The sequence below is a fragment of the Rhyacophila brunnea genome, unplaced genomic scaffold, assembly GCF_057557595.1.
Source record: "Rhyacophila brunnea isolate RB1 unplaced genomic scaffold, BYU_Rbru_1.0 scaffold_22, whole genome shotgun sequence".
Classification (NCBI taxonomy): domain Eukaryota; kingdom Metazoa; phylum Arthropoda; class Insecta; order Trichoptera; family Rhyacophilidae; genus Rhyacophila; species Rhyacophila brunnea.
Window position 1 is genome coordinate 20,227,414 of NW_028232882.1, and position 23,290 is coordinate 20,250,703.

Below are 23,290 nucleotides of genomic sequence, written 5' to 3' on the forward strand. Positions count from 1 at the left end.
AAGAAATGTGTTGTATGGATACCAGGGAACTCAGAAATAATTATTATCTGTTCTGTGATGGATACATTACTAACAAGATATATACCACTAAATCTAATTTAAATGCCATCTATGATTCATATACGAGTCTCAAGTTTCAGATAGGTACCTACATTTAAAAATACACCATCCAATTTCGTTTCCAAGCAGTGAGCTGATTTTTTTAATGGAAAGATATTTCCGTTATTACTTTAGTTTAAGTAACTATTTCTATATATACCTAATGACTCTCCTCGATTTGCCGCCCTTTGGGTAACTGCCGCCCCCAAGCGACGCTCAATCTGCCTGCCCCGACGGGACGTCACTGCTACTGCCACATTGCACGCTACGTGCTTAGGTATAAATTCATTTGACTTTTTGGGAGCGTTCAAGTCAACAACGATATGTCACTCTCAAAACTAACCAGAAAGCTACTTCTCAGAGAGAATATAAGTTTAAAATTTCGAAAGTCGCAAATTATTCGAACTTGTTGGTTGCAATTATTAATGTCAATTCATCCCATGCGTCATTATTCATAACCTCAAAATATACGGTGCTTGACGTTTGTCATACTGAAGAAACATCCGCCATCTTGTAAAATCACTAGATGACACAATAAAAATAGCCCACACGTTTGTTCGCCGGGAGAATCACGAGGTGACTCATAATCACGTAGCAAGGCGCGATGCGTGCAGTGTGGCAATTGCGATAGAATAGTGTGCGTTCGTTCGCTAGAATATGTCACCTAGCACGTAGCCACCAAGCAAGGCACCTGCCTATGTGGCCTAACTCTTAAGGATTAAGAAATTCTGCTTAATGGCGCTTACGTCAATCTGGAACTAACTTGCTTAAGCGATATTAATAAGGAACCTCTACCCGCTCAATCTGGAGATAAAATTCAACATCTTTGGAGTTTGTATATTCCAGACCTTGTATATTGAAACGATTGAAACTCCGCGTTCATGTATCTGGTTTATTTTGCTAACGTGTATACTTTAATATTGTTGAGGTTTTGTATCTAAGGCAGAGTCCATTAGTGCTTATGCAGTTTATATTTATCTTAGTCATAATATCCCTACGATACTTTCTAAATTTCGAATAATATATTGAAAATCTACTGCAATTGACTGCAATAATATTTTATCCACGTGATTTTAACGCTATTAGCTTGTCTAGATAAGTATCTAGTAATAATGACATTCTAACTAAAATTTTCTTTTTCCGTCTATCCCCTTCTTCAGAGCCATCAAACTCGTCCTCATTAATTATAATCGATAATCAGTCTTGAGTGTCTCGACCACTATATTTTCATTGCATAGGAGTCACTTTCCGGACGGAAAGAGTGTTTGTGTATGGGAATATTGAAATATACAAATCTAAAATATAGTGAGTTATCTTTGTTATCTAGTCGCACTTATGGTAATATATACCCGGAGAAGTGTGTGCGAGTGAAACAAACTATGAAAATGTGTAGTTTGTTGTTATACCTAGTAATAAATCAAATTCTCAATGACGTCATCAGTTTATGTTTAGATTTGACGAGGATTTGAGCGTGCTTTTGCTCAACCGAATAATTTTGAAATTTCCGTTACAACGCTGGAATCGTCGCGGCGTGTAGCGCGGATAATATTGATTTAACATAAACGGCGACAACACGTTTTGATCGAGTGCTCTCGACTTTTTTAACGGTCGATCTTTGCCGCCGAACGCGGGAGACGCTTTGCCATTACGGCGGAGTGTGTGAAGGTCCACAAATAGATTCAAAGTTGTGCAATGAATGTTGTGTTTAAAATATTATCTATACTACAATGAGGTCAGTGATTTGCATGTGAACAGGTTTAGGTCCGAACGCTTCCAAGTGCCCGTCCCGTTTTGGTGCGTTTCGCCGCATTTTCGGAAGATGCGCTGAGTGATGTTTCGTGGGTGACAGATTGACCGATATTTTTGTTTATCGCCCGTCAAAATAAACTGCAATGGATAACCTAGTAGTCGAAAACGTGAGATCTAGGTCGCGGCCCAATACACCATTTCTTCGCTCGCATTGTGACCATGAAAATTGTTTGGAGGGAGACGACCATGTACATGTTCACACGAAAACTGGAAGAAAGACTCCGGTGCCATCGAGGGACACACCTACCAAGTAAGTAAACATACAAAGGCCCGATCGTCGCTTTTAATTTATATTACTCTCATTTTTATGTTTACTGGATCGTTTTTGAAGGTCGTAAATAGGTTAGCTATGTTTACATCAAAAAGCTCCGCCGGATATCGAAGAAGTTGGAATGCAGAATTAAAATTTTATCAAGGACTGTCACTAGTGACCACCTCATAATACGATCACACTATTTATGACCTTCCTAATAAAAAAAAACCAAAAGGCCTTCTAATAAGTACAGTCGAACGCCGAATATCCAGACTAATTAATTAAAACCAGCGGTGGTCCACTGGTCGAAAATCTGGACAATAAACCGTGAGTACCTACTTATAGAAAAATGAATTTTGATATTATAAGGCGCCTTGCACACAGACATTCAATGCTATCCCAACTTATAATAGTATGAACTCCTTAAAGTAAAGCCGACAAAATTGCTTCCTCTATCATTCAAACAGGTGTTATTTTTTTCCGTTTAAACGTAGTTACATGGATTTACTGGCAGCAGTACGTTTCGTCGCGACCATAACGTTAAAATGCATATATCGCACCCTCGCAACTAAACTGCCACAATCCAAAAAAAACGTCAAACAGTAAAAATCAGTTTTGAAGTTTTTACCTTTCGCATTTTTGTACTGTGTTTTTTAAATATGTTTGGATATTGAATGAAGTTTTGACTTGAATTTTATGACAGATATGAAATCTTCGGTACATATAGGTACTATGAACGATAGACAATGAAAAGTAGTAATTAACTCAAAACACGTAAATTTGGACTTGTGGCGGTTTAGTTGCGAGAGTGCGATATAAACACGTATTATAGGTACATAGTGCAAGATGCAAGACTGCATGTATGGATCAAAAAAGTTTTAGCGTTTTCTGAATTTTTACACGATAGTTACAACGTGCAGGACGTAGTGCGATAGTGGCGAGCCTGCCTGAAATAATACGAACTACACCACGCAGAGCATTTCTACCAAATTTTCACAACCTGTCAAATAGCACCGCACCATACAATGGCAATATCGCGTTTCGCTTACGCTTAAAGAATGAGATTGGCGAGACAGTCGGCACTTTTACTTGTAAACAGTTATTATCGCGATAGTTTAATTTACACACTATTGGTGCCAGTAAATCCATGCATGTGTATAGGTGCTATCATGCCTAATCCAAACCAAGATACACCAGTTCGGTGAACATTGTATACAATTTGTTTGAAAGTTGTTTCTAAACACTAAATAGGTACTATTATGATACAAATGACCTTGGATATATTTTGTTTCCTGATGCAGATTGGAAATATTGAACATTTATTTTTCCATTCATACGCCCAGTAGCGGGCTTAAGAACACGGAGGTCCGAGGCACTGACTGATTCTGAGGTCCCCAAAAATAAAAACTAAAATTTTCAACTACCAAGTAAAAATATGAATGTAACTTTTTCCTAGAATCACATGCTGTAACTGAAAATAATTATTGTTACTAGCTGAGCCAGCTGGCTCTCGTTATTATGGATAATGGTGATGTGATGATTGATGACTGATGAGTGATGAATGACAGATAACAATATGTTTTTGTGGTTTATTATTTTATGTATAAGGATGTATTATGTATCAATTTCGTTATGTATTGACTCCTTTGATGTTAGTTGCAGGAATTTTGTTATAGGTACTTTCGGTAATATTTTATACTCAAGTTGTGAGAAATACGCATCTTTTTATGATGTTATAATAATTTTTAATTATTTATTTAAGAATACAAAACATTGTAGACATAACAAATCTAAATTCAAGACATAAACAACATGAGATTTACATTAAAACAAATATTACCCTCACAAGAGAGAAGAAGAGAATACCTATATAAAATTATAATAATAACAGAAAAAAATTTAATGAAAACATACTTATGTACAATTTAATACAGAAAAATAACAGACTGATTTGAATTGTTTCGAGGCCCCCCTTTGATTCTTCTGATGAATCTGCGTTAAAGAAAATCGCCACTGCATATTGGGTGTATGATACACCCGACACAACACTTTATTTTACCACATTTCATTTCCTGAGAATATCCTCTGCAATGAATCCGAAGCATCGAAGAAATTAGAAGAAAGAAGTACATACGGTGACAGCCCAAAACTCAATACCATAACACAGCGGTTCCCAACCTGTGGTACGCGTACCACCGGTGGTATGCGAGTGGATAGTTGGTGGTACGCGAAAAATATTCAGTAATGGCGGACATAAAAAGTAAAAAAATATCAGTCATAAAAATAACATTTAAACTATTGTATTTTTTTCATAACTATTATTTTCAATAATAAATAAAAAATTTCGGTAATAAAAATATTTTTAAATACAATTTCATTAATGTTATTATATTTAAAACAAAAATTTTGCCTGCGGCGTTGCTGTAAATTTGTAAAAATGAAAGTGTGAATTGTCTCGTTTTCATCAGAAGAATTTTTACATTTACCGTGTTTAATTAATTTTATATTACATATATTTTCTATTAAGTAATATCGGTAATTTTTGGAAAAATTTTTTTAATAAATAATTTAATTTTTATCAGAAAAAATAAAACCTTTGGTATTTTTTTTTAAACTTAAATAAATTGAGTTCTGGGAAATATAGTCACCCTATAAAATTTATAATGCAAATAGAATAACAAATTTCTCGAAACACAATCATTTTTACGGACTGGTACAATTAAGCGTGATGTACTACCAAGTGGTACGCGAGCCAAAAAAGGTTGGGAAACGCTGCCATAACATATACCTAACTGAAAAATATCACTACCAACATTCTAAATACGTACTTATATTGGTATTTCAATCAGAGGCCATTTTCATTATTTGCAACGAGCCCGAAACGTCGAGGAAAGAAGAAAGAAATATACGCGGTGGAAACCCAAGAATCTATTACGATAAAAAACAACCGTGAAAGTCTCAAACATTATATTGTGTAATACTAACTACACCACACAGAGCCTTTTTAATGCTTACCAATTTTCATGACCAGTCAAATAGCACCATAAAATGACAGCAACGTGTCTCGCTTATGCTTGAAGAATGAGATTGGGGAGACAGTCAGCACTTTTACTTGTAAACAGTTATTATCACGAGAGTTGAAACACTATTAGTATCAGTAAAACCGTGCACATGTACAGGTGCTATAAGATTGGTACACCAAACAATTATAAATATACCCTCATGCCTCGTATAGAATTGACTATAATTCCATTATATCTTTTCCATTGCAGAATAGTGCCTATAATCACCGTGGAAGATATAATCGAAGAGCCGGAGACAGAGGTATTCACATCGCCACCGGCACATCGCACTCGCAATGCTCTCAAGACCAAAGAAGTCATCGATCCCATCACCATTACCTCTGACTACTCCTCGGAAGAGTTCGACTACTCCAGTGATCCCAAGGACATGTATCTCTCCAAGGAAGCATCACAGGTAAAAAATTTTTCATTGAACCTGTTAATAATTTAATATTATCATTGTTCGTTTGTGTTTTATGGCATCAATGCAATGTAGGTAGAATTTAGTTTGAAGTACATACAGTACAGTATGTATTTATAAAACGAGTATACAAATTAACGCAGTTTAAAAATTGACCCTTGTTACAATACAAGTAGAGCTCATTTTTATTCACTTTATAATATTATGAGTTAATTTCGAAAGAATAAAAAATAATATTGAATGATTCCTGCAGACTAAAATTTTGCAGCTATAGTTTTCACAAGCGGTTTTAAGGATTCGAGTGGTAACGCATCGACTTATAAAATCGTGGGTCTCAGGTTTGAATTCAGAGTGTGGTCCCAATAGGTTGAGCAAGTGACTAACCATCCATTTCTAGTAAAACAAAAATCTATTAAGAAACCTCTCGGTGATCAAGGATCAAGGGTCTTGCCAAGATCCATATCGGATGCTAGAGCCATTAATTAGCCCTTTACAGACAGTTTTTAGTCAATTCAGTATGACGTGGTGGTGCATTGCCAATGCAAATATAATATTTGCATAGGTAATTACCTAAATAGACTGTTGTAACAAAATACTGACAACATTTAAAAGGTGAAATTCATGCTGGAAATGGATGCTTTCATAAATGATCGACAATTGACAAATGGTAGATTTTCACTATGGAAAAAAATAGTTCACTTGTCAAAAGATTATTGTAACACTCAAAAATGAATAGGTGTATTGACAGAAGATTTATATTCTTAATTTGATACATCTGAAATATTATGACGTCTCAGGCAATGACGTGACCATGGCCGACCATAGTGACATTAGCCCATGAGTCAGGATTATTTTGCGGTGAAATACTTTTTCGATTTGTGAATTTCCTCCTTTTCTATGTGATTAGTCTTCAAAACTAAGTTTACTTATTTTTTTACGTCTTTATTAGGTCATATTCTTATTTGTCCGGTGGTTGTTTGTCCGGTACAAATCTTGCAATCGATTTTTAACTAACTAGACATTTGAAACTTTTAGAATACATCAGAACACGATGCCAATGCATTTTTTTAATACTTTATTTGTATGTCAACTTTTTTTGTATGTCAACTAAATTGCAAGAATAAAGTTGACGAGGTTGAGTTGCATTTAGTACGGATGTGCGAGGCTGCTTAGGAATAAAGAGCGTGTATGTAATTTGTTGTTTTAGGTATTAATTGCCTGATTGCTTATACAGTTGGCAAGTTTTCCATATTATAGGTACAAGAGTTCATATCGAGTCAAGTTCAAAATACAAACATTTCAAATTGGTACAGTTCATTGAATAATATTTCATGCAACTTGAATCTTTTAGTTGTGTTGCAGGAAATTTGACCATAGTATTCTCTCCCAATATACTGGCTATAAATTAATGTGAACCCTCTTAGCGTGGACCCTCTTACTTAAAATTAGGGTGGGTAGTCAATTGTCCCTAATTAAATTAGATTATTGTGTAAATACCCTATGTGGTCTTCTACATTTAAGGCGAGTTTTTATTTAGATTTATGACCTCTAAACTACGCTTGGTACTTCAGTTGAAGTCTACTTCTTCTCTTGGACACATTGTTCTGAATTGTTAAATATACCAGTGATCAGGTATACGATTTGAACTTGTTTTTATAGAATCCATATTATTGTTAATAATTTCCACTGTTCGTAATGGAAAGACAAATAATAAATAAAAAAACAACTGGTTTCATCCTAACAGACATTTTGAATATTTAAAAAAGCATTTTCAGTTTAAAAAAATTAATACATAACAGATTTTCCCAGTTGGTGTTAGTTTTTGTTAATATCAAACTATAGTGGAAACATTAACCAAGAATATGAGCAGAGCGTAGAAATTGGGCATGGCTAATGTGATTATTTTTTAGGATGCTCTGTCAACCATGCTTACATCATCACACCCATTGCAACGCTTTCTCTCACTCAGCACACATCCGAATTTGTCTTGTTTCGATTGATCCTGACAGGAATGTGGCATATTTGTTTATCCGTTTACAATAACGCTTATAATGTTTATAATAATATTCGGTTGAAGTGTTGGCAAGTATAGATCCACCGGTATAAGTTGTCCGCTGAGTGAGGATGCCACATGCTAACATTTGACATATTATCATTCAATACTTTTTATACTGTGATGAGCTTAGTTCTGAATTTGTACACCTGACGATTTATGATGGTATGTCTATAGTAAAAATACAAATGTTAGTTTTTTTCATTAATGAAAATACCAAATATGGAAGTGAAGGTGAAAAAAGTTATCTAATAATGAAATTAGCTGTAAATGATTTCACATTGAGATTAAAATAATGTTTAACATTATGTTCAAACATATATTGCTTTTTTTAATATACTTAATGATCTTTCAATATTTAAGATATTTAAATGAATAATCACAAAGAACTGTGAAGGTTCATCGTGATCGAATGATGGCGAATCGAATTATGAGTATGAATATGTGATCGATTTTTAATAACACTTTTGGGCTCCACTTGTTTTGACATGTGCCAGGAATCGCCACGATGAGTGGAATTACGCATGTACGATCTTTCCCTCTCCCTCATATATAATAAAGTTATGAGCTGGAGTAAAACAAAAACGATATATTAGTTTTATATTTGATGTACGACATTTATTCTGTTATTTTGTTTATTAATAAAGTATCTTCAAATTGCTTTTTACAAATACCACGATGATCGCGAAATTTCACTTGTCGCGACCATATCTAAAACATATCCCCCGCGATCAACTTACCTGTACATTTACATTCAGTATAACAAAGTGCCATGTTTCAAAACTGCCAAGACAATATATTAATTTTTCTATGGCTATCTATTCGACTACATCAAAAACTTGTTGATTCACCAACAAGTATATTGTAATACAAAAGGTTCATAATATTATGAATCCCTCTGGGTATAGACCAAACTCTTATATAGCAACCGATTCTTTGTGAAATTATTATTAAAATTATATAGTCCACAAGCCTTTACTAAAAAAAGGAAAATGGCTAGAGATGTCTGTTGTGTATTATTATGGTAACTACTTAATTATATATATTACGCTCAAACATGAGGTTACCATTTTTATGTCATCTGTTTTTTAATGCTGTTGTAATATTATAAGGTGCCAATTTAACTTTCATCAAATTTAATATTGCCAGCCTTGCAAGTTCAATGTTCTTCGTTAAAATATCGCAACACCAGTATGTCAATTGATTCGTAGCATATATTTACATTTCTCCATATCTCAACTGTTATTAACCCATTGCAACATTCAGCCGGTAAAAATGTTTTATAATTAAATCTAATATCATTCATTTATTACCAACAAATTTTAGCCTGACTCTTTATATGGCGTGCGCGTACTGTATGGGCATGTTTAAGTTATTTGATGACTTATTGGAGGAACGGTATGTCATCACTTTCATTCTTTTTTTGGGAGCTCATATTGGAATATCAAAAGGATTAAAATTTAAAATTCAAATTTGTTTTTGATAAAATTATTTTTTAAGAGTCAGGATTTTAACAAAACAGTTTAATTTAATTTTAAAAACTAACAAACACTATTTACACATTGTGGTCTTAGTTCAATGAAAACAAATATTTTTTAATGACAATGTTTAGTGTGCGCTATTTATGTCGGATCCAGCCAACCCCAACCTTCGCCACTGCGTAAACAGAGTAAGCTAAGCGGGTACTATTTGATGAATTCATTAAATACTGTCCATCTAAACTTTTTCTCTCATAAATGGAATAAATGAGTACTTACTATAAAAAGCAATTTGGTAAACGTAGACTTTTCCCTTATGAACAGCGTTATTAATGGTAGAATAGTTCCACATTTTAGGAGACGAAATGACTGATAGTTCCGATAATTCTATTTCATATTTCAATAACATTTGATAAAAATTGCAGTAATTTATTAATTTATATTATAAATTTGTTTCACTGTTACGATAAATTTATTTACACCTGTGCCTGGTATCAATAGGTTAACGCGTGTTGCGTGTGCACATCTTGTTAGTTTGACAATTTTTCTCTACGTTATTTGTTTGTCTTATAGTTTTTTGTGAAGTGTTTTTTAAAGCCAAATCAAATATTACGCATCTGTGTACTTAGGCCTCTTTTTTATTATCTATTTATACAGTCATGTGATTCGTAGTTGAGGATTAAATTCAATCTATATCATTATCAACCCGAGTTGATCATGTGCTGGATGAAGGCCTCCCCAGGCTCATATTGATATCATCGAAATTACTGTATTTATTATTATTATCCGTTCGTCGAGTAACATGTCAGGCCCATTCCAATTTGATCCGATAACAACTTCTATCATATTACGTACTCTTGTCTGCTTCCTTATCCGTTTGAAACTTTTCTGATCTTTCCATCCCACATACGTTACTTTGACATTATTTTAGGTTTATCTTATTACATTCGCTGCGTCCAACGCAACTGGTGCGTTGCACATCAGGTGGCCATTAGATATAATTAGCATGTTATTTAAATGTGGTAATTAAATATTAATTAAAAGGTCCACAGCGAATGGGTTAAGCGTCAATGTTTCACATTCGCACACATTGGTTGAACACTAAGCTTTAGGCAGAATGTCAGGTCACTTTTGAAGAGACCATTCTAAGATCTATGCCAGTTTGATTTTGCAAGCAATGCAAGACATTTGTTGTCTGTAATAGACAAAGTTGTTGACTTGTTCGATTCGAGTACCATTTAAGTAAGGTGGATCGCCTTTGGGTTATGTAGCTAAACAGTGTATCAATGCTTTTGTCTTTTCATTGAAATGAATTCTAAACGCAAGGTGCAAGGTTACACAATGTGGTTGTTTAAGTTTGTCGTAAAAATATTGAAGGTTCAAAAAAGAAACATTCTTGAAAGGTGAATGAAAACTTTCAGATAATGTTCTTCAAACCAATTTGTATGATTTTTTAGTAAAAAATAGATTTTTTTTTTTATTTTCCAATTTACATTTCCCTTTAATTTTGTCACTCCGTACTGTCAGTATGTACACCATAGTCGGTACTCAAATGTATCTCCATATTAGTCTGTATATGAAAAGGTGTGCCTCAGGAATTTTGTTTACATGCACACAGGAAACATGTGGAGTATGTTTGCACACCAGTAAAATGGCTGGCATTATGTTTATCATTGCAGTGCACACAAGCACACGCCAAGTATAACATTTTTTTTGAGTACGAATAAAAAAAACCATTGTCGAATTCTTCTATTACTGTACAAGTGATACTTATCACATATTATACCCGTTAGTGCGAAGTGGGAGGGAAGAGCATTGCCAATACTCGAACCGTACGAACGCACATTAGTAACGTTAGTTAACGTACAATCTTAAATATATAACATTCAGTGTAAAGCTTGTAAAAAAACTCTTAAATCCAAGGGTACGCTATGACGTAACCCAGTAGTCAAAAGTGCCCGTTTAATGTGATAAATAGTATGTTATAACTAGAAAAAGTCAACGATCTTGTACTATTTAGCTATCTGTCATTTACCTTCAACGAACAGGCTCAATGCAATACAGTGGAACCCCTATTTTACCCTATTCATGTTTCATATTATTTTTTATTTTTTTTTTATAATTATTAATAACCATGTCCTTGCTTTTTCGTACAAGGTGGTTGTTGGTAATTTTGAACAATCACAAACACCCAGGCTTTGAGAAAAACAAATGTTTTTGTCATGACCGGGAATCGAACCCAGAACTCTCGGGTGGAAGGCCAGCGCCTTACCCACTGCACCACGAGAGCCGCCATGTTTCATATTATTAAATTTAATTCCCAGTTTTACATTATTTTATTTCCCGCAATTTACATTCAAAAATCCAATTTATTTAAACACACTAAATTCAATACATGGCTATCATTGAAATAAATTCCAGAAGCATGTCACGAGTGGAGAAACAAGGTTCTAAGTGTTTGCCCTTGGCGAAACAAAAGTAACAATGAGGCAGCTAAGAATAGTACTTCTTTGTTGGGTTTGTCTTCTCAAGGACGAACATTTAGAACCTTGTAGTATTAGGCTCGCGATGTGTGTTTGTAGTTATAGACATATCTGCAGTGCCAAGACCAAGGTTACACAATGTGATTGTATATGTTTTTTATTTTGTTTACACTTCACGAGCCTAATACTACAAGGTTCTAAGTGTTCGTCCTTGAAAAGACAAACTCCACAATGAAGTAGTATTCTAAGCTGCCACATTGTTACTTTTGTTTCATCAAGGACAAACACTTAGAACCCTGTAGTTCTCCACTCGCGACTTGTTCAAAGAGAAACATTGTCATTATTAATTGAACTGGCATTTATGTGGTAGAATTCCATTATAATAGTTTTGAAACAAAATTATTTTTGTTCATTTTACGTTATTGAGTTATTTACGTTGACTTCTGTTTCAGGTTATAAACCTATCTTCGGAAATTGTGGTTGACCACTCCGAAGATGGGCTTATAGCCCGAAACAGCTAAACGTAAACAACTCAATAAAGCACAATTAACAAAGATAACTTTGTTTCAAATCCATCAGAAACGTTGTCGGTTCTATAGAAAAGGAACATTCTCTAAAAGATGAAAGAACACATTAACATAACAATTTGTACTTATAATTTTTTTAATAAAAAAATTATTTATTTTTTAAAAATATTCAATATCTGCAATTTACGATTTTTTTTGTCAGCTCCGTCAAAACCGTAAAATCAGTGTTTCACTGTAAATTACAGTAGGAGTAGAATATAGAACAAAAATTATAATTCCAGCTTTATTACAGTAGTGTAAGTATGTATATAATATTTCATTTGGTCAACTTGACCATGCGTTGTCAAATAATACTCAACAGTTTAAGTAAACTGTGCGTGAGTCCTCAGAAGCACGAAAATAATTTGACACATATTTAAATTTAAATATGTCACACGTAATATTAAATTAATACGTATCTCTCACAAATTAGCATTGGCTTATTGCCTCTCTTCGCGCTCCGTTTAATCGTTCATCTTGTTTCAGATGTCTTTTTTGGGCCCATTAATACTTACCTACCTAAGCAAACAAACCAACATGTGCTTGCTATGCTATTTATAGCACTTTCAATATAGGTACTATCTTGTTTATATATTACTTCCGACTCCCTTCATTATTTCTAGTAAAGCATATTTCAGTAGGGGGGGAAATATTATTTCTCAATGCAATGAGGGCTTACTCCATTTTGTATTGGTTTCATCTTTTCAGTTGATATTGTAAATATCGATCATTTTGTTTATATTTGGTATGGTTGTTTATAAAAAATATGCTGTGAATTCCATTTTGTATGCGTTATAAACATTTTTTGAATGAAATTAAGTGGTAGACATCATGAATCATTGTAGTCTTGTTTTTGTATCGGTTGTCTCAGGTATCTGTAACATTTTTTTGTTGTGAATAGTTTTAATAAACACAGGATTTATACAATCTCATAACTTGATTTGATCTCGGAAGTAGTAAACAAATCTTGTTCTCATACAGAGACACGGTTTATTCAATTGTATCTGGAAATTAGTACGTAAACAGTTCACCACAGGACGTGAAACATGAGTTCGTGCAACATTTAATCAAATGATGAGTTCTTTGTTGAACATTTCACCGTGGAGTATATTTGTATGTATGCTACAACATGTGGCGAATTTTATGAGATGTCTTTACTAGGTTAGGTTAGGGTTAATCTAGTTAGAACAGTACTATTTGCAAACTATCACCGCATTTTGTAAGATACGTACATATGTATTCCACGGTGAAATGTTCAGCGAAGAACTCGTCATTTGATAAAATGTTATACGAACTCATGTTTCACGTACTGCGGCGCACGAATAAGTGTCCCACGATGAACTGCATACTTACAACTTACATGTAACCTTATTCAATACAGTCAAAACGTCTATATCGGCCCAACATTTAAACTAGTCAATGTCACCTGATGAAGAAGTTGTGATTTAACAGTTATTATTCATTTTGTTAACCTTCATTCAATCGGCACTCTTTGAGGTGATATTATCCATTCTGCGATCTCTTTTTTCCTACTCTATGAATTGTGATTAAATAAATAACTAACTAGCCAATATTCATCAAAGAACGTCTGTTGCTATCAGTGGTGGCTCTATCACTTTTCAGGTGGTAGGGTTAGATACCGAATGTTAAGTACGAACCAGTATTCCATACCATCAATAATAAAACCTTTATTCCCTTGTAAAGAAATACATTTCTGCGTTAAAACAATGCTTCAAACAAACTGATTTAGCACTTACCTAACAGTGGCGAAGGGTGGAGGTAGGCTGTTAAGATCAGACAAATAGTGCACACTAAGTTTTATAAATACATACATAAATATTTGTTTTCATTGAACTAAGACTACAAATTGCTGATAGTGTTTGTTAATTTTTAGGATTCAATAATTAAACCCTGCATACCAAGCCATAATAGATAAGTCAAAAAATGTTTGTCTATATATAAAATATCTAAAATTATGCCATTAAATCATACATAATTTTAGATATTTTATAGATGGACGAATATTTTTTATTTATTATAGTTTGGTTAGGCATGGCTTAATGAATTTAAAAAACTAACCAACACTATCTGTAATAATATGTATTTTTAACGAACGAAGTGTGACTGATAAAGCGTGCAGTATTTTTGTATTTCAATGAAAACAAATACATACGACTGACAAGTTTAGTGTGTACTATTTATGTCGGATCTTAACAGCCTTCCTCCACCCTTCACCACTGGTATGAGGAAAGGGTGGTTGACAAAATTAACACCATTCAATATGTAATGAAATATTGTTCTGTTTGTAATACAATAAATGTGTCATATAGTTAGACGAAATCGCTGATGTTAATGAAACAAATGTTTGTTTCTTGTTGTCATTCCATTTAATTGTTACCTGCTATCATCCCTGTGAGTCCTTAAGGTAGAGCCGCCACCGGTTGCTATCATTTTGTGCTTGAGGAGTCAGTATTCCTTATTCTTATTTCAATTCTCTATTGCTAAACAAAGTGCCATTTCAAGTCTCTTTTTAAAATAATATTACAATCGCTAGGCTTTTAAAAAACAGAACAATTCTAACTTACTATCGATGAGAACTATTCTTAGGCGGCGGTACTGGTATAATAAAATATTTATAACCCTTGAAGCCTTGACCCGAGATTAATTCATACAGTTTGTGTTCACTTTGCAATATAGTATTCCATTGGGTAATAAAATGACTCTGAATGTAAATATGAGATTATGTTTTATTTCTAAGAAAAGTGGGTTTTATATATAGTTCATCAATAACTCACTTGCTCTATCAGGTAAATACGTAACATTAAATTTATTTATTTAAAATTCACACATCTAATGAAAAAAATAAGTATATTCTTCATTGGACTCAATTTGATGTAGGATATTCATTCTTGTTCGAAATGAGGAAGCGCTTTTGACAAATCTTTCTAGGTGCTTAGTAGTTCTTGCCATGTGTCATTTATCAGTTTTTGAGATGCAAGTGTTCATGACTTATTATTTTTCAGCGTCTGGTCCAAATATCTTCAATCACAGGCGGTCGTCGACTTTCGTACATAATTGGTTCCTGAAAATGTGTACGAAACTAGAATGTACAAAAGTTTTAGCAATGTAAAAAAGTGTGTTTTAAAATGTTTTAGACAAGGGAAATAAACTCATTTGCATCATCTTTATCAGAATTCTGCACAGGCAGCTTCTCCGGTGAATTTAACATTATGTAAATAATACCTCAGTTTAAATTTGTCGAACCAACCTGTACTTGCTTGAAATTCCATGTTAGAATCGTTGTTTAACCTGGTCTGCCAATCTTCATGCAAACTATAAAACCCTTAGTTTGAATAATTGAAAAACTGATCAACGTAAAATAATCTTATTATTTTTTATATTATGGTACTTAGTTCAATCTCTCACCATGGGTTAAATTTTGTTATTTCTACTTGATTACAGAATTTGACAAACAGCTCGTACGAGCGTTATGAGCGCATCACCACGACCACATCCAATTCGTACAAGAACGGTTCGGGGTTTGTGACATCCCCGGACAGGCTGAGCCGCAACAGCGTGAGCGGCGGCAGGCAATACCAGGCCAGCCCTTCCGACAGCGAAAGGTCCAACGAGAGTTTCGCAGAGTCCGTCCTGGCTGACAGCTGTCGGATGTCCGTCAGCGGCACGGAACATCTGCCCTCCAGGCTCTACCGGGACGCCATCGAATACTGGAAGTGAGTACTTAATCTTTTATTAGAACAATCTCAAAAATACACTTATTCTCAAAGAATTTGACTCATAACTAGAGAGAGCCTTTAAATATTTTACTTACAGAATCTACCAATAATTTGCTATACAACTAGTACTACTGTTTTACTAAGTTTATTGGAACAAAGTCAAAAATACACTTATTTGGCTTCTCATAGTACTTACAGTTCGACAGTACTTAATTGGTCTGATGTGATCATATTTTTACTGAAAGAAAATCAATACTTTGCTGGAGATTAGCTATTTCAATTGCAACATAATGGACGTTATCTTTTTAGCTATATTACCTATGTGACATTGTAATGAAAATGGTAGAGTTGGCAATAAAAAATAATCCATCGTTTGCAACTAAAATACAGATAAAAGTTTTCAGGTTTATTATTTATAAAGCGATTACCCTTTTGACCACAGAACAGATAAATAAATAGAATTCCGTTAGGCTATTCCCCAATACACTACATTTTGACTCTGGGTTTTGAATGTGTGAGTGGAGTGTCCTACGAAAATGAACTCTACATTCAAACACATTTTCAAGAACCATATTTAAGCATGATACACAATATTCAAGAATGCTATGGCAAATATATGATATAAAAGCACCAGAAATATACTTATTAGAGACAGACAAGTTTAATGTGAGGCTCCGCTGCATAGCGCGTGCTATGTAGCAGAGTCTCACGTTAAACTTGTCGGTCTCTACAAAGAATTTTGGACCAAGTGGGATTGTCTTTCGCTTGCCGGGCAATGACTCAACTATTAAGCTATCGACTCAAGCAGATATTTTATAATAAATATATAAAACCGTGTTGTTTATTGATATTCAGATAATAGACAGAAATTAATTCTTATTGTTGAAACAAATTATTTATTGTCAACATATTGCAAAAGTATTTAGGCAAAATAAAACCTGATATTTTGATTATTTAAAATTTACAATTGACTACAGAATGTTTAATAGTGATTTTAATATTTTTCTGTATAAAAAAAACAATGGTTTTAAACCTCTCACTTACGAAATGTCAATAATTTTTTGCAACAATAATGTTTACACAGTTGAATCAAGTTTCTACTGTGGCTGTCAGTTTACAATTACAGAGAAATAATTACTTGCATCAGTATTTATAATTAAGCGGTGTAAAACGGATCAGGATTATTAAAATCCACAATTTGTCAACCAATAAACGATGGAGGATGATTTGGAGGAATTTAACACCGTCGCGGGGTTTCGGAGAGTGGAGTCCAGAGAAATTCTGGTCACAGAAACAATACATAGGTTATGTTTCTGATAATATATTTTTCTGGCAGTGTTATAGTGTTTTATTTGGTATTATTAATACCTTCCATTTCTATGTTTTGTGTATGGCATCTTCTTATAAAGGAAATTAGTGATACCATTCGGTAGAGCATGGAATATATAAATATTATTCTGTTCAGTATAAATGACAGGTGAATCGAAATGATGTTATTGATGATGTGTAATCTCACTATAATAATATTAGTTTAGAGTTTTTTAAGATCTGTGTTGCCCGAAGATGTTGAAAAAGAACCTTCTTTTATGAAGATGTAGCCTAACTAAATGTATGAAATTTAAGCAAAGATGAACCTCTGGTTTATTTATTAAGTTATCTACAAGTGACTTAGCATTGCAAGTTCATTTGAAAAGAACTTCACACGTCTTCTACTATGACATTTTATATGCAGATAGCGGCAAAATAAGCCTTGAATACTCAAATCCATAGGAATAGATAGTGTATAATGAAATTCGACTTCAATTTGACATTTCATGCATCTCACATAATATTGGCGTAACCTAGAAGACTTTTGAATATAAAATTTAGCCATGGAAAAATACTTCCTTTTCAATTTTAAGTAGCAGCCAAAAGCAATACATTATATTTAAGATGAATAGGCAATCGCTGCGAAATGCATACGTAGGTTATGTAAACAAACTTTTTCAGAACAGTTTGTTTCAAAACAGAAAGCTTTTTAGTTTTTTTTTAGGTTAGATTTTTGGTAGGTTAGAGTTCACGTGAAAGGCTACTGTCGTCAGCAACCATAACGAGAAAATAACAAGTGTTAATCTTCCAGCAAGTATCCCAAGACAGACTACACATACTCCCGGCTCTCAAGGGACCGCGTGGAGCTGGCCCCTGGGCAGGTGGCGGTTCCCAACATGTCGCGGCAGTCTCTCGGAAACTACCGCTCCAACTCGTCGGAGGAGAACATCAGTGATGCAATGTCCTCTCTGCGCCGGGAGATAGATCTCGGGGACGCGGGCTACTCAAGCATACGGCGTCGTAACTGGTCTTCCAATGCCGGCGCCAACAGACACTACGTATGTATTCTAATTTCGCTCTGTCATTTGTTTTCTTTTTCATTTGGTTTGACTGTCAGCTTATCAGCTGTGTTAGGTTTATATAATATATATGGCTAAATGCAAAGATGTCGAACTAACTAATTATGATCTTTTAAATAGCTATGAATTGTTGACCGGTTTGTTTAAAACTATACATAATAATTACAAGATAAAAAGAACTTTTTATATACCACTTTTTAAAATTTTCTGTTGAATCATATAAACTTGACAAAACTATGTATTAATAAAAACTTTTTATTGTACTTGATGGAAATACTGAATAAATATTATAGAAAATTGAAATGTCATTTTGACATTTCATATTGATTTCCATAGTAACGCACGTATATATTAATAATTTAGTTGTTAGGACCCCATTAGCAACCAACAATAATAACTTTCCATACAAAACAGAATTAACTGAAAATGTATTCAATTCTGCTTAGAAATGGCTAAAAGTATTAAAAGAACGCATTGTTGTCGTGTTCTGATATATTCTAAAAGTTTCAAATGTCTAGCTAGTCGGGAAGTTAGCTAAAAATCTTCAATCGTCCAATACAAATCTTGGACAAACAAGAAAAAAAATGTACTGGACACACAAGAAAAAATCTGTACCGGACAAACAAGAATACGAGCTAATAAAAACGTGGCAAAAAACATCGCTTTTTGCTGCCATTTTTTTTTTTTTTGAGATTTCTGATTTTCTGTAAATTTTCAAAATACAATGTCCCTTGCATTTGAATTGCTTATGTTTAAAAGCAAAAAGGCTATTATTCTCCATCACACATTGAGATATGCAGGTAAAAATAATTAATGTTTAGGAGGTTTTATGTATATAATAAGTTATGCTATATATTATAATAGTGTATAATATGTACTAACTTAATCCATTGATTAACAACATGAATTGAAAAACAACATAATTTGAAAATATTACAGAGCTTATTATTGCTTTGTATTTAAAAATGGAAAGCTGCCTTTTTGCTTCTAACCTACTCAATTGCGAGATTTGCAGCACTACGTCAGTTAACAAATGCATATAAACAAATTTTGAATTGGTTTCAATTGTTGCATATTTATATCTATGGTTTTTCATGTTTGCGTAGATAATCGACACTCGATACAATTTTGCTCTGTCGGAGAAGAGTAAATGTCATTCAATACCATCTATTTGTTTTCTGCGCATGTAATTTATTTATTTTCACCATTGCCACTTGTGTTTCTAAATTCTGCCACTAAAATCCACCACATTTACATAAAACTTATGACTAAGCATTTGGCATGTTCTGTAAGAACAGTGTGAAACTATATTATTTTGGGGAGGCGGTATTTACAACTTTGGGTACCTTTGTAAATATTTTTGCACTTTTTTCAGGCTATCATGTATTTCGTATCTATAATGCAATTAGTCACTGCCCCATTTTATCAGTGCAATTTTTTCACCTAGTTATAATATTACCCAAATGACCACTTCCTGTTACATATATAATTGAATGCATTTTGTGTCCTATATAATATAATATATTTATAGATAATATAATGGAACACCCTCTATGTACATATTGTCATGAAAATCATGAAAAAGGAATTTCAACATTAAAAGTAAATGATTCTCCAATAGCCAACGATTTAATGAGAAGAATTTAACTCTTTCACATTTTTCAACATTTTTTAAATTTCAGGTGTTAATTTTTGTAGTTCAGATTCTTAAAACTGCTTGTAAAGTTGTGATTATATTATGCTGCGCGTCGCGTACTATCACGTGACGTCACAGTAAACTGCCGCAATGGAAAAAAATATGTAATGTCGTTTTTCTTGGTGTTGAAAATGTTATCAGACTGATGCTCCCATCGCGTAGCACATTTTGAACCTTGTAAAGTTTAAACGAACATTGTCAGTTAGCAAAATCTGCTGAAATTGTCAGAAAATTAATGAGGTCACCTCACGTTGTACCGTACTGCTTCTACACCTGCATGACTCAATGAACGATTTTTATCATTTTCTACATGCCTACACATTTTCGACTCAAAATCGCTTGTTTTTTGTTTTTAGCTGTTGGCACTATATATTTTCTATAAGAATGTTGTCTATTGTCTATGGTCTGCAGGTTGAGTTCTGCTCAAAATATTATCTATGGATATAATATCGCAAGTAATTTTAACATACGCAGACGTAGAAACTGTTTAAATTAATCGAAATTAGCATGAATAATGAATAATAATGAACTCTTCATAATAGAATTTACAGAGATGTTGATCATTCAAAATATTCTGCAAAATGCCGAAACCATAGACTAAATTTGTCGCAGTGACAGTACACGAAGTGCATCTGAATATAATCACAACTTAAATGTTCATTGATGATGCTCGATTGTAAAGAGTTTTTATTGATATTCATAATTGAAAACGTTTGTTCAATGGAGGTTGATCCAAAAATAACCAATATTTTTCGAGCAGAATCTTTAAGTTGTTCGAATTTCTCCGAATTAAGAGTGTTTTAAAATTTACAGATTTTTTCTCGACAATGCAATTCATGTACATTCAAATTTTATTTTTAAAAAGGCGTTAAAATGTAGAAAAAGTAATTTTTTTTTCAGAAGTACCGTTTAAGCTTGTGGGCGGGCCCCACATAAAAACTTGGTGGGCTCTAGTTTGCCCAGGCCTGTATTAGATGGTGTTGAAGCCTTCAAAGTCCATACAATGAGGTACTGGAATGTTTTGTAATTGTAACCATTATGCTCTTTGCAGAATGTCCCCGACACGGACTGGGATGAAATAGACAGCCAGATAATAAGCGGGTCGTCTTCCTCCGCGGCCAAACACTGGTGGATCACCACACTCCTCATCACCATGTGGACCACCGTCGTCACCACAACCACTACCCTCAAGAACAAAGTCTTCAGGAGAGACTCCGCCCATAGATACCCCTATTACTCCGCAAACTCGTATGGATTCAGAGAAAAGAAGAAGAGTAAGGGTAATTTTTTATTTAAAAATCTTTTAATTTATTAATTCATTTTGCTTCAGGTTAGGTCTGTGGAGGATTTTAATCGACAGTATTCTTTTTGACATAGATATGTATTATAAAGTCGTCATCTGTATAAAAGATAGTTTTTCTTTAACATATTTTCTTGTTTTACTCTATCTGTTATAATAATTTATTTTAGGTTGGTACACTACTGTCACGGAGTCGGTGAAAAATCGCAAATGGTGGATACTACTACTTCTTTTGCTGCTGTTGCCTTTCCTGTGTAAGTAATCTTTCAAATTTACTAACTCATCAAATTACTAAACAATTCTGAGGTGTTTGTTACATAATGCAACACAAAAAAATTCATTACCCATGGCGCTACTGTGCAGGCTGTTAATCGTCTTTTCTGAAAAGTTGTACGTATGCAGTTGGTCATCACAGTTCACCGTGAGTTGTTGTATCGGAAACAGATGGCCGTATAGCATTTAGATCAAATTCATGTCATTCAGAAATACAATCGTATCGTATATATATTTATATAAAATTCTGAATGATTGAAAAGTAAGTTAGCAAGTAGGTGCTCGTAAGTATCAAGTCGTGTACCGTACCTGTCGATATCAAATTATGAATCTAATAAAATTGGAACATCGCTGTCTGTAATGCTCCACAAACAACATGTAATTTTTGTTTAACCAGTGGCACGCGAGATGATTTTGCATGGCACGCGTTTGAAGAGAAAAAATACATAATAATAACTAACAGATCACATTGAATAAAAAAAGAAGCAAATACTCTTCAAGAATAAGCATTACGTTTAATTGCATACACCGGTCCTTAGGCTTTATGCGTCACATATAATATTATCGCACTAACCTCATCAGGTGGCAGGGGATGCCGCGCCGCCAACCTCTGATTTTGTTCGATTACAATACTTGAGACCACTGTAGCAAGCGAATGCCTTGTCTGATCGGAGACATTCTGGTGTCAATTTGTGCGTAAACAACCACGCTAATTAATACAGTAATAAACAATTTCATTTCTATCCACAAAAATGGCTGCGCCAAATAAGAAACAAAAACTTGGTGGAGCTAGTAGTATGTAGTAATTCTGATAGACAGTTTCAAAATTGGTGGACTGAAATGTATGGTGTCATTATGGAAAAAAATATATGTGTGGTATGTCCTATGAGTGGTGGTCTAGCTCTAGAACATCACCATTTTTAATAGTATTCTTAAAAACATAATCATTTTCCACATGATAAACTGCGTGGCATGTTAGACAGTCGAAAAATAATATTTAGGAAATTTTGGTACACGTACATAAAAAGGTTCGCCAACCCTGCTATACAGCCATCTTTTTCCAATACGACGGTGAACTGTGATACGGTGAAATGTATTACCTACAATTTACATGTAACTGTTAATCGTTGCCTTTGGTGGTGAACTCACTTGAAACACCCGTTTTCATAAATAATATCATTCTTTAATCATTCAAAATCATTCTTTAAATAAATTTCAGTTTATCACCAAAGCAACATAATAATAATATGTATATTAGGTATTTAGTTCAACAATCTCTCTTCCCCTAATATAACAGCAATTCAATTGGTGAAATCTCAACCTATCATGTATTAAGGATTGGTCAAATCATTACGCATTAACACATTAAGTAACATATTATTATATATAATAATTATGCAGATACTTAAATTGTCACCTGAGAATATAACGGTTCATAATATTATATTATGGTGACAGTCATAATAAAGCTTAAATTATATGAGTATGGTAGACTGGAATCATTCTACAGAAACATTGGTATTATTTGCTAGCATTAAAATTTAAGCATTGCAGCAAACAATACTCATACATTCACAGCATCTATCAACACAAATGTATGTTATAAGCCAATCGCAATAAGTGTGAAGATGATCCAATTGGTATCTGATTTGTTGTGTGTAATAGTTATTAAT

At 33.7% G+C, this 23,290-nt stretch overlaps 1 protein-coding gene across 2 annotated transcripts in view; it reads left to right on the plus strand.

The window, feature by feature from the left end:
* The first annotated feature begins 1,501 nt into the window (after positions 1–1,501).
* LOC147070181 (klaroid protein-like) overlaps positions 1,502–23,290 on the plus strand; it is a 34,890-nt gene continuing 13,101 nt past the window's right edge. For both annotated transcript variants that reach the window (XM_085949335.1, XM_085949336.1), the window contains exons 1-6: positions 1,502–2,158; positions 5,434–5,638; positions 15,687–15,958; positions 18,081–18,327; positions 21,096–21,318; positions 21,515–21,598. In XM_085949335.1, the coding sequence (XP_085805461.1) occupies positions 1,992–2,158; positions 5,434–5,638; positions 15,687–15,958; positions 18,081–18,327; positions 21,096–21,318; positions 21,515–21,598 (1,198 nt within the window). In that variant the 5' untranslated portion in view covers positions 1,502–1,991. The remainder of the gene's footprint in view (positions 2,159–5,433; positions 5,639–15,686; positions 15,959–18,080; positions 18,328–21,095; positions 21,319–21,514; positions 21,599–23,290) is intronic.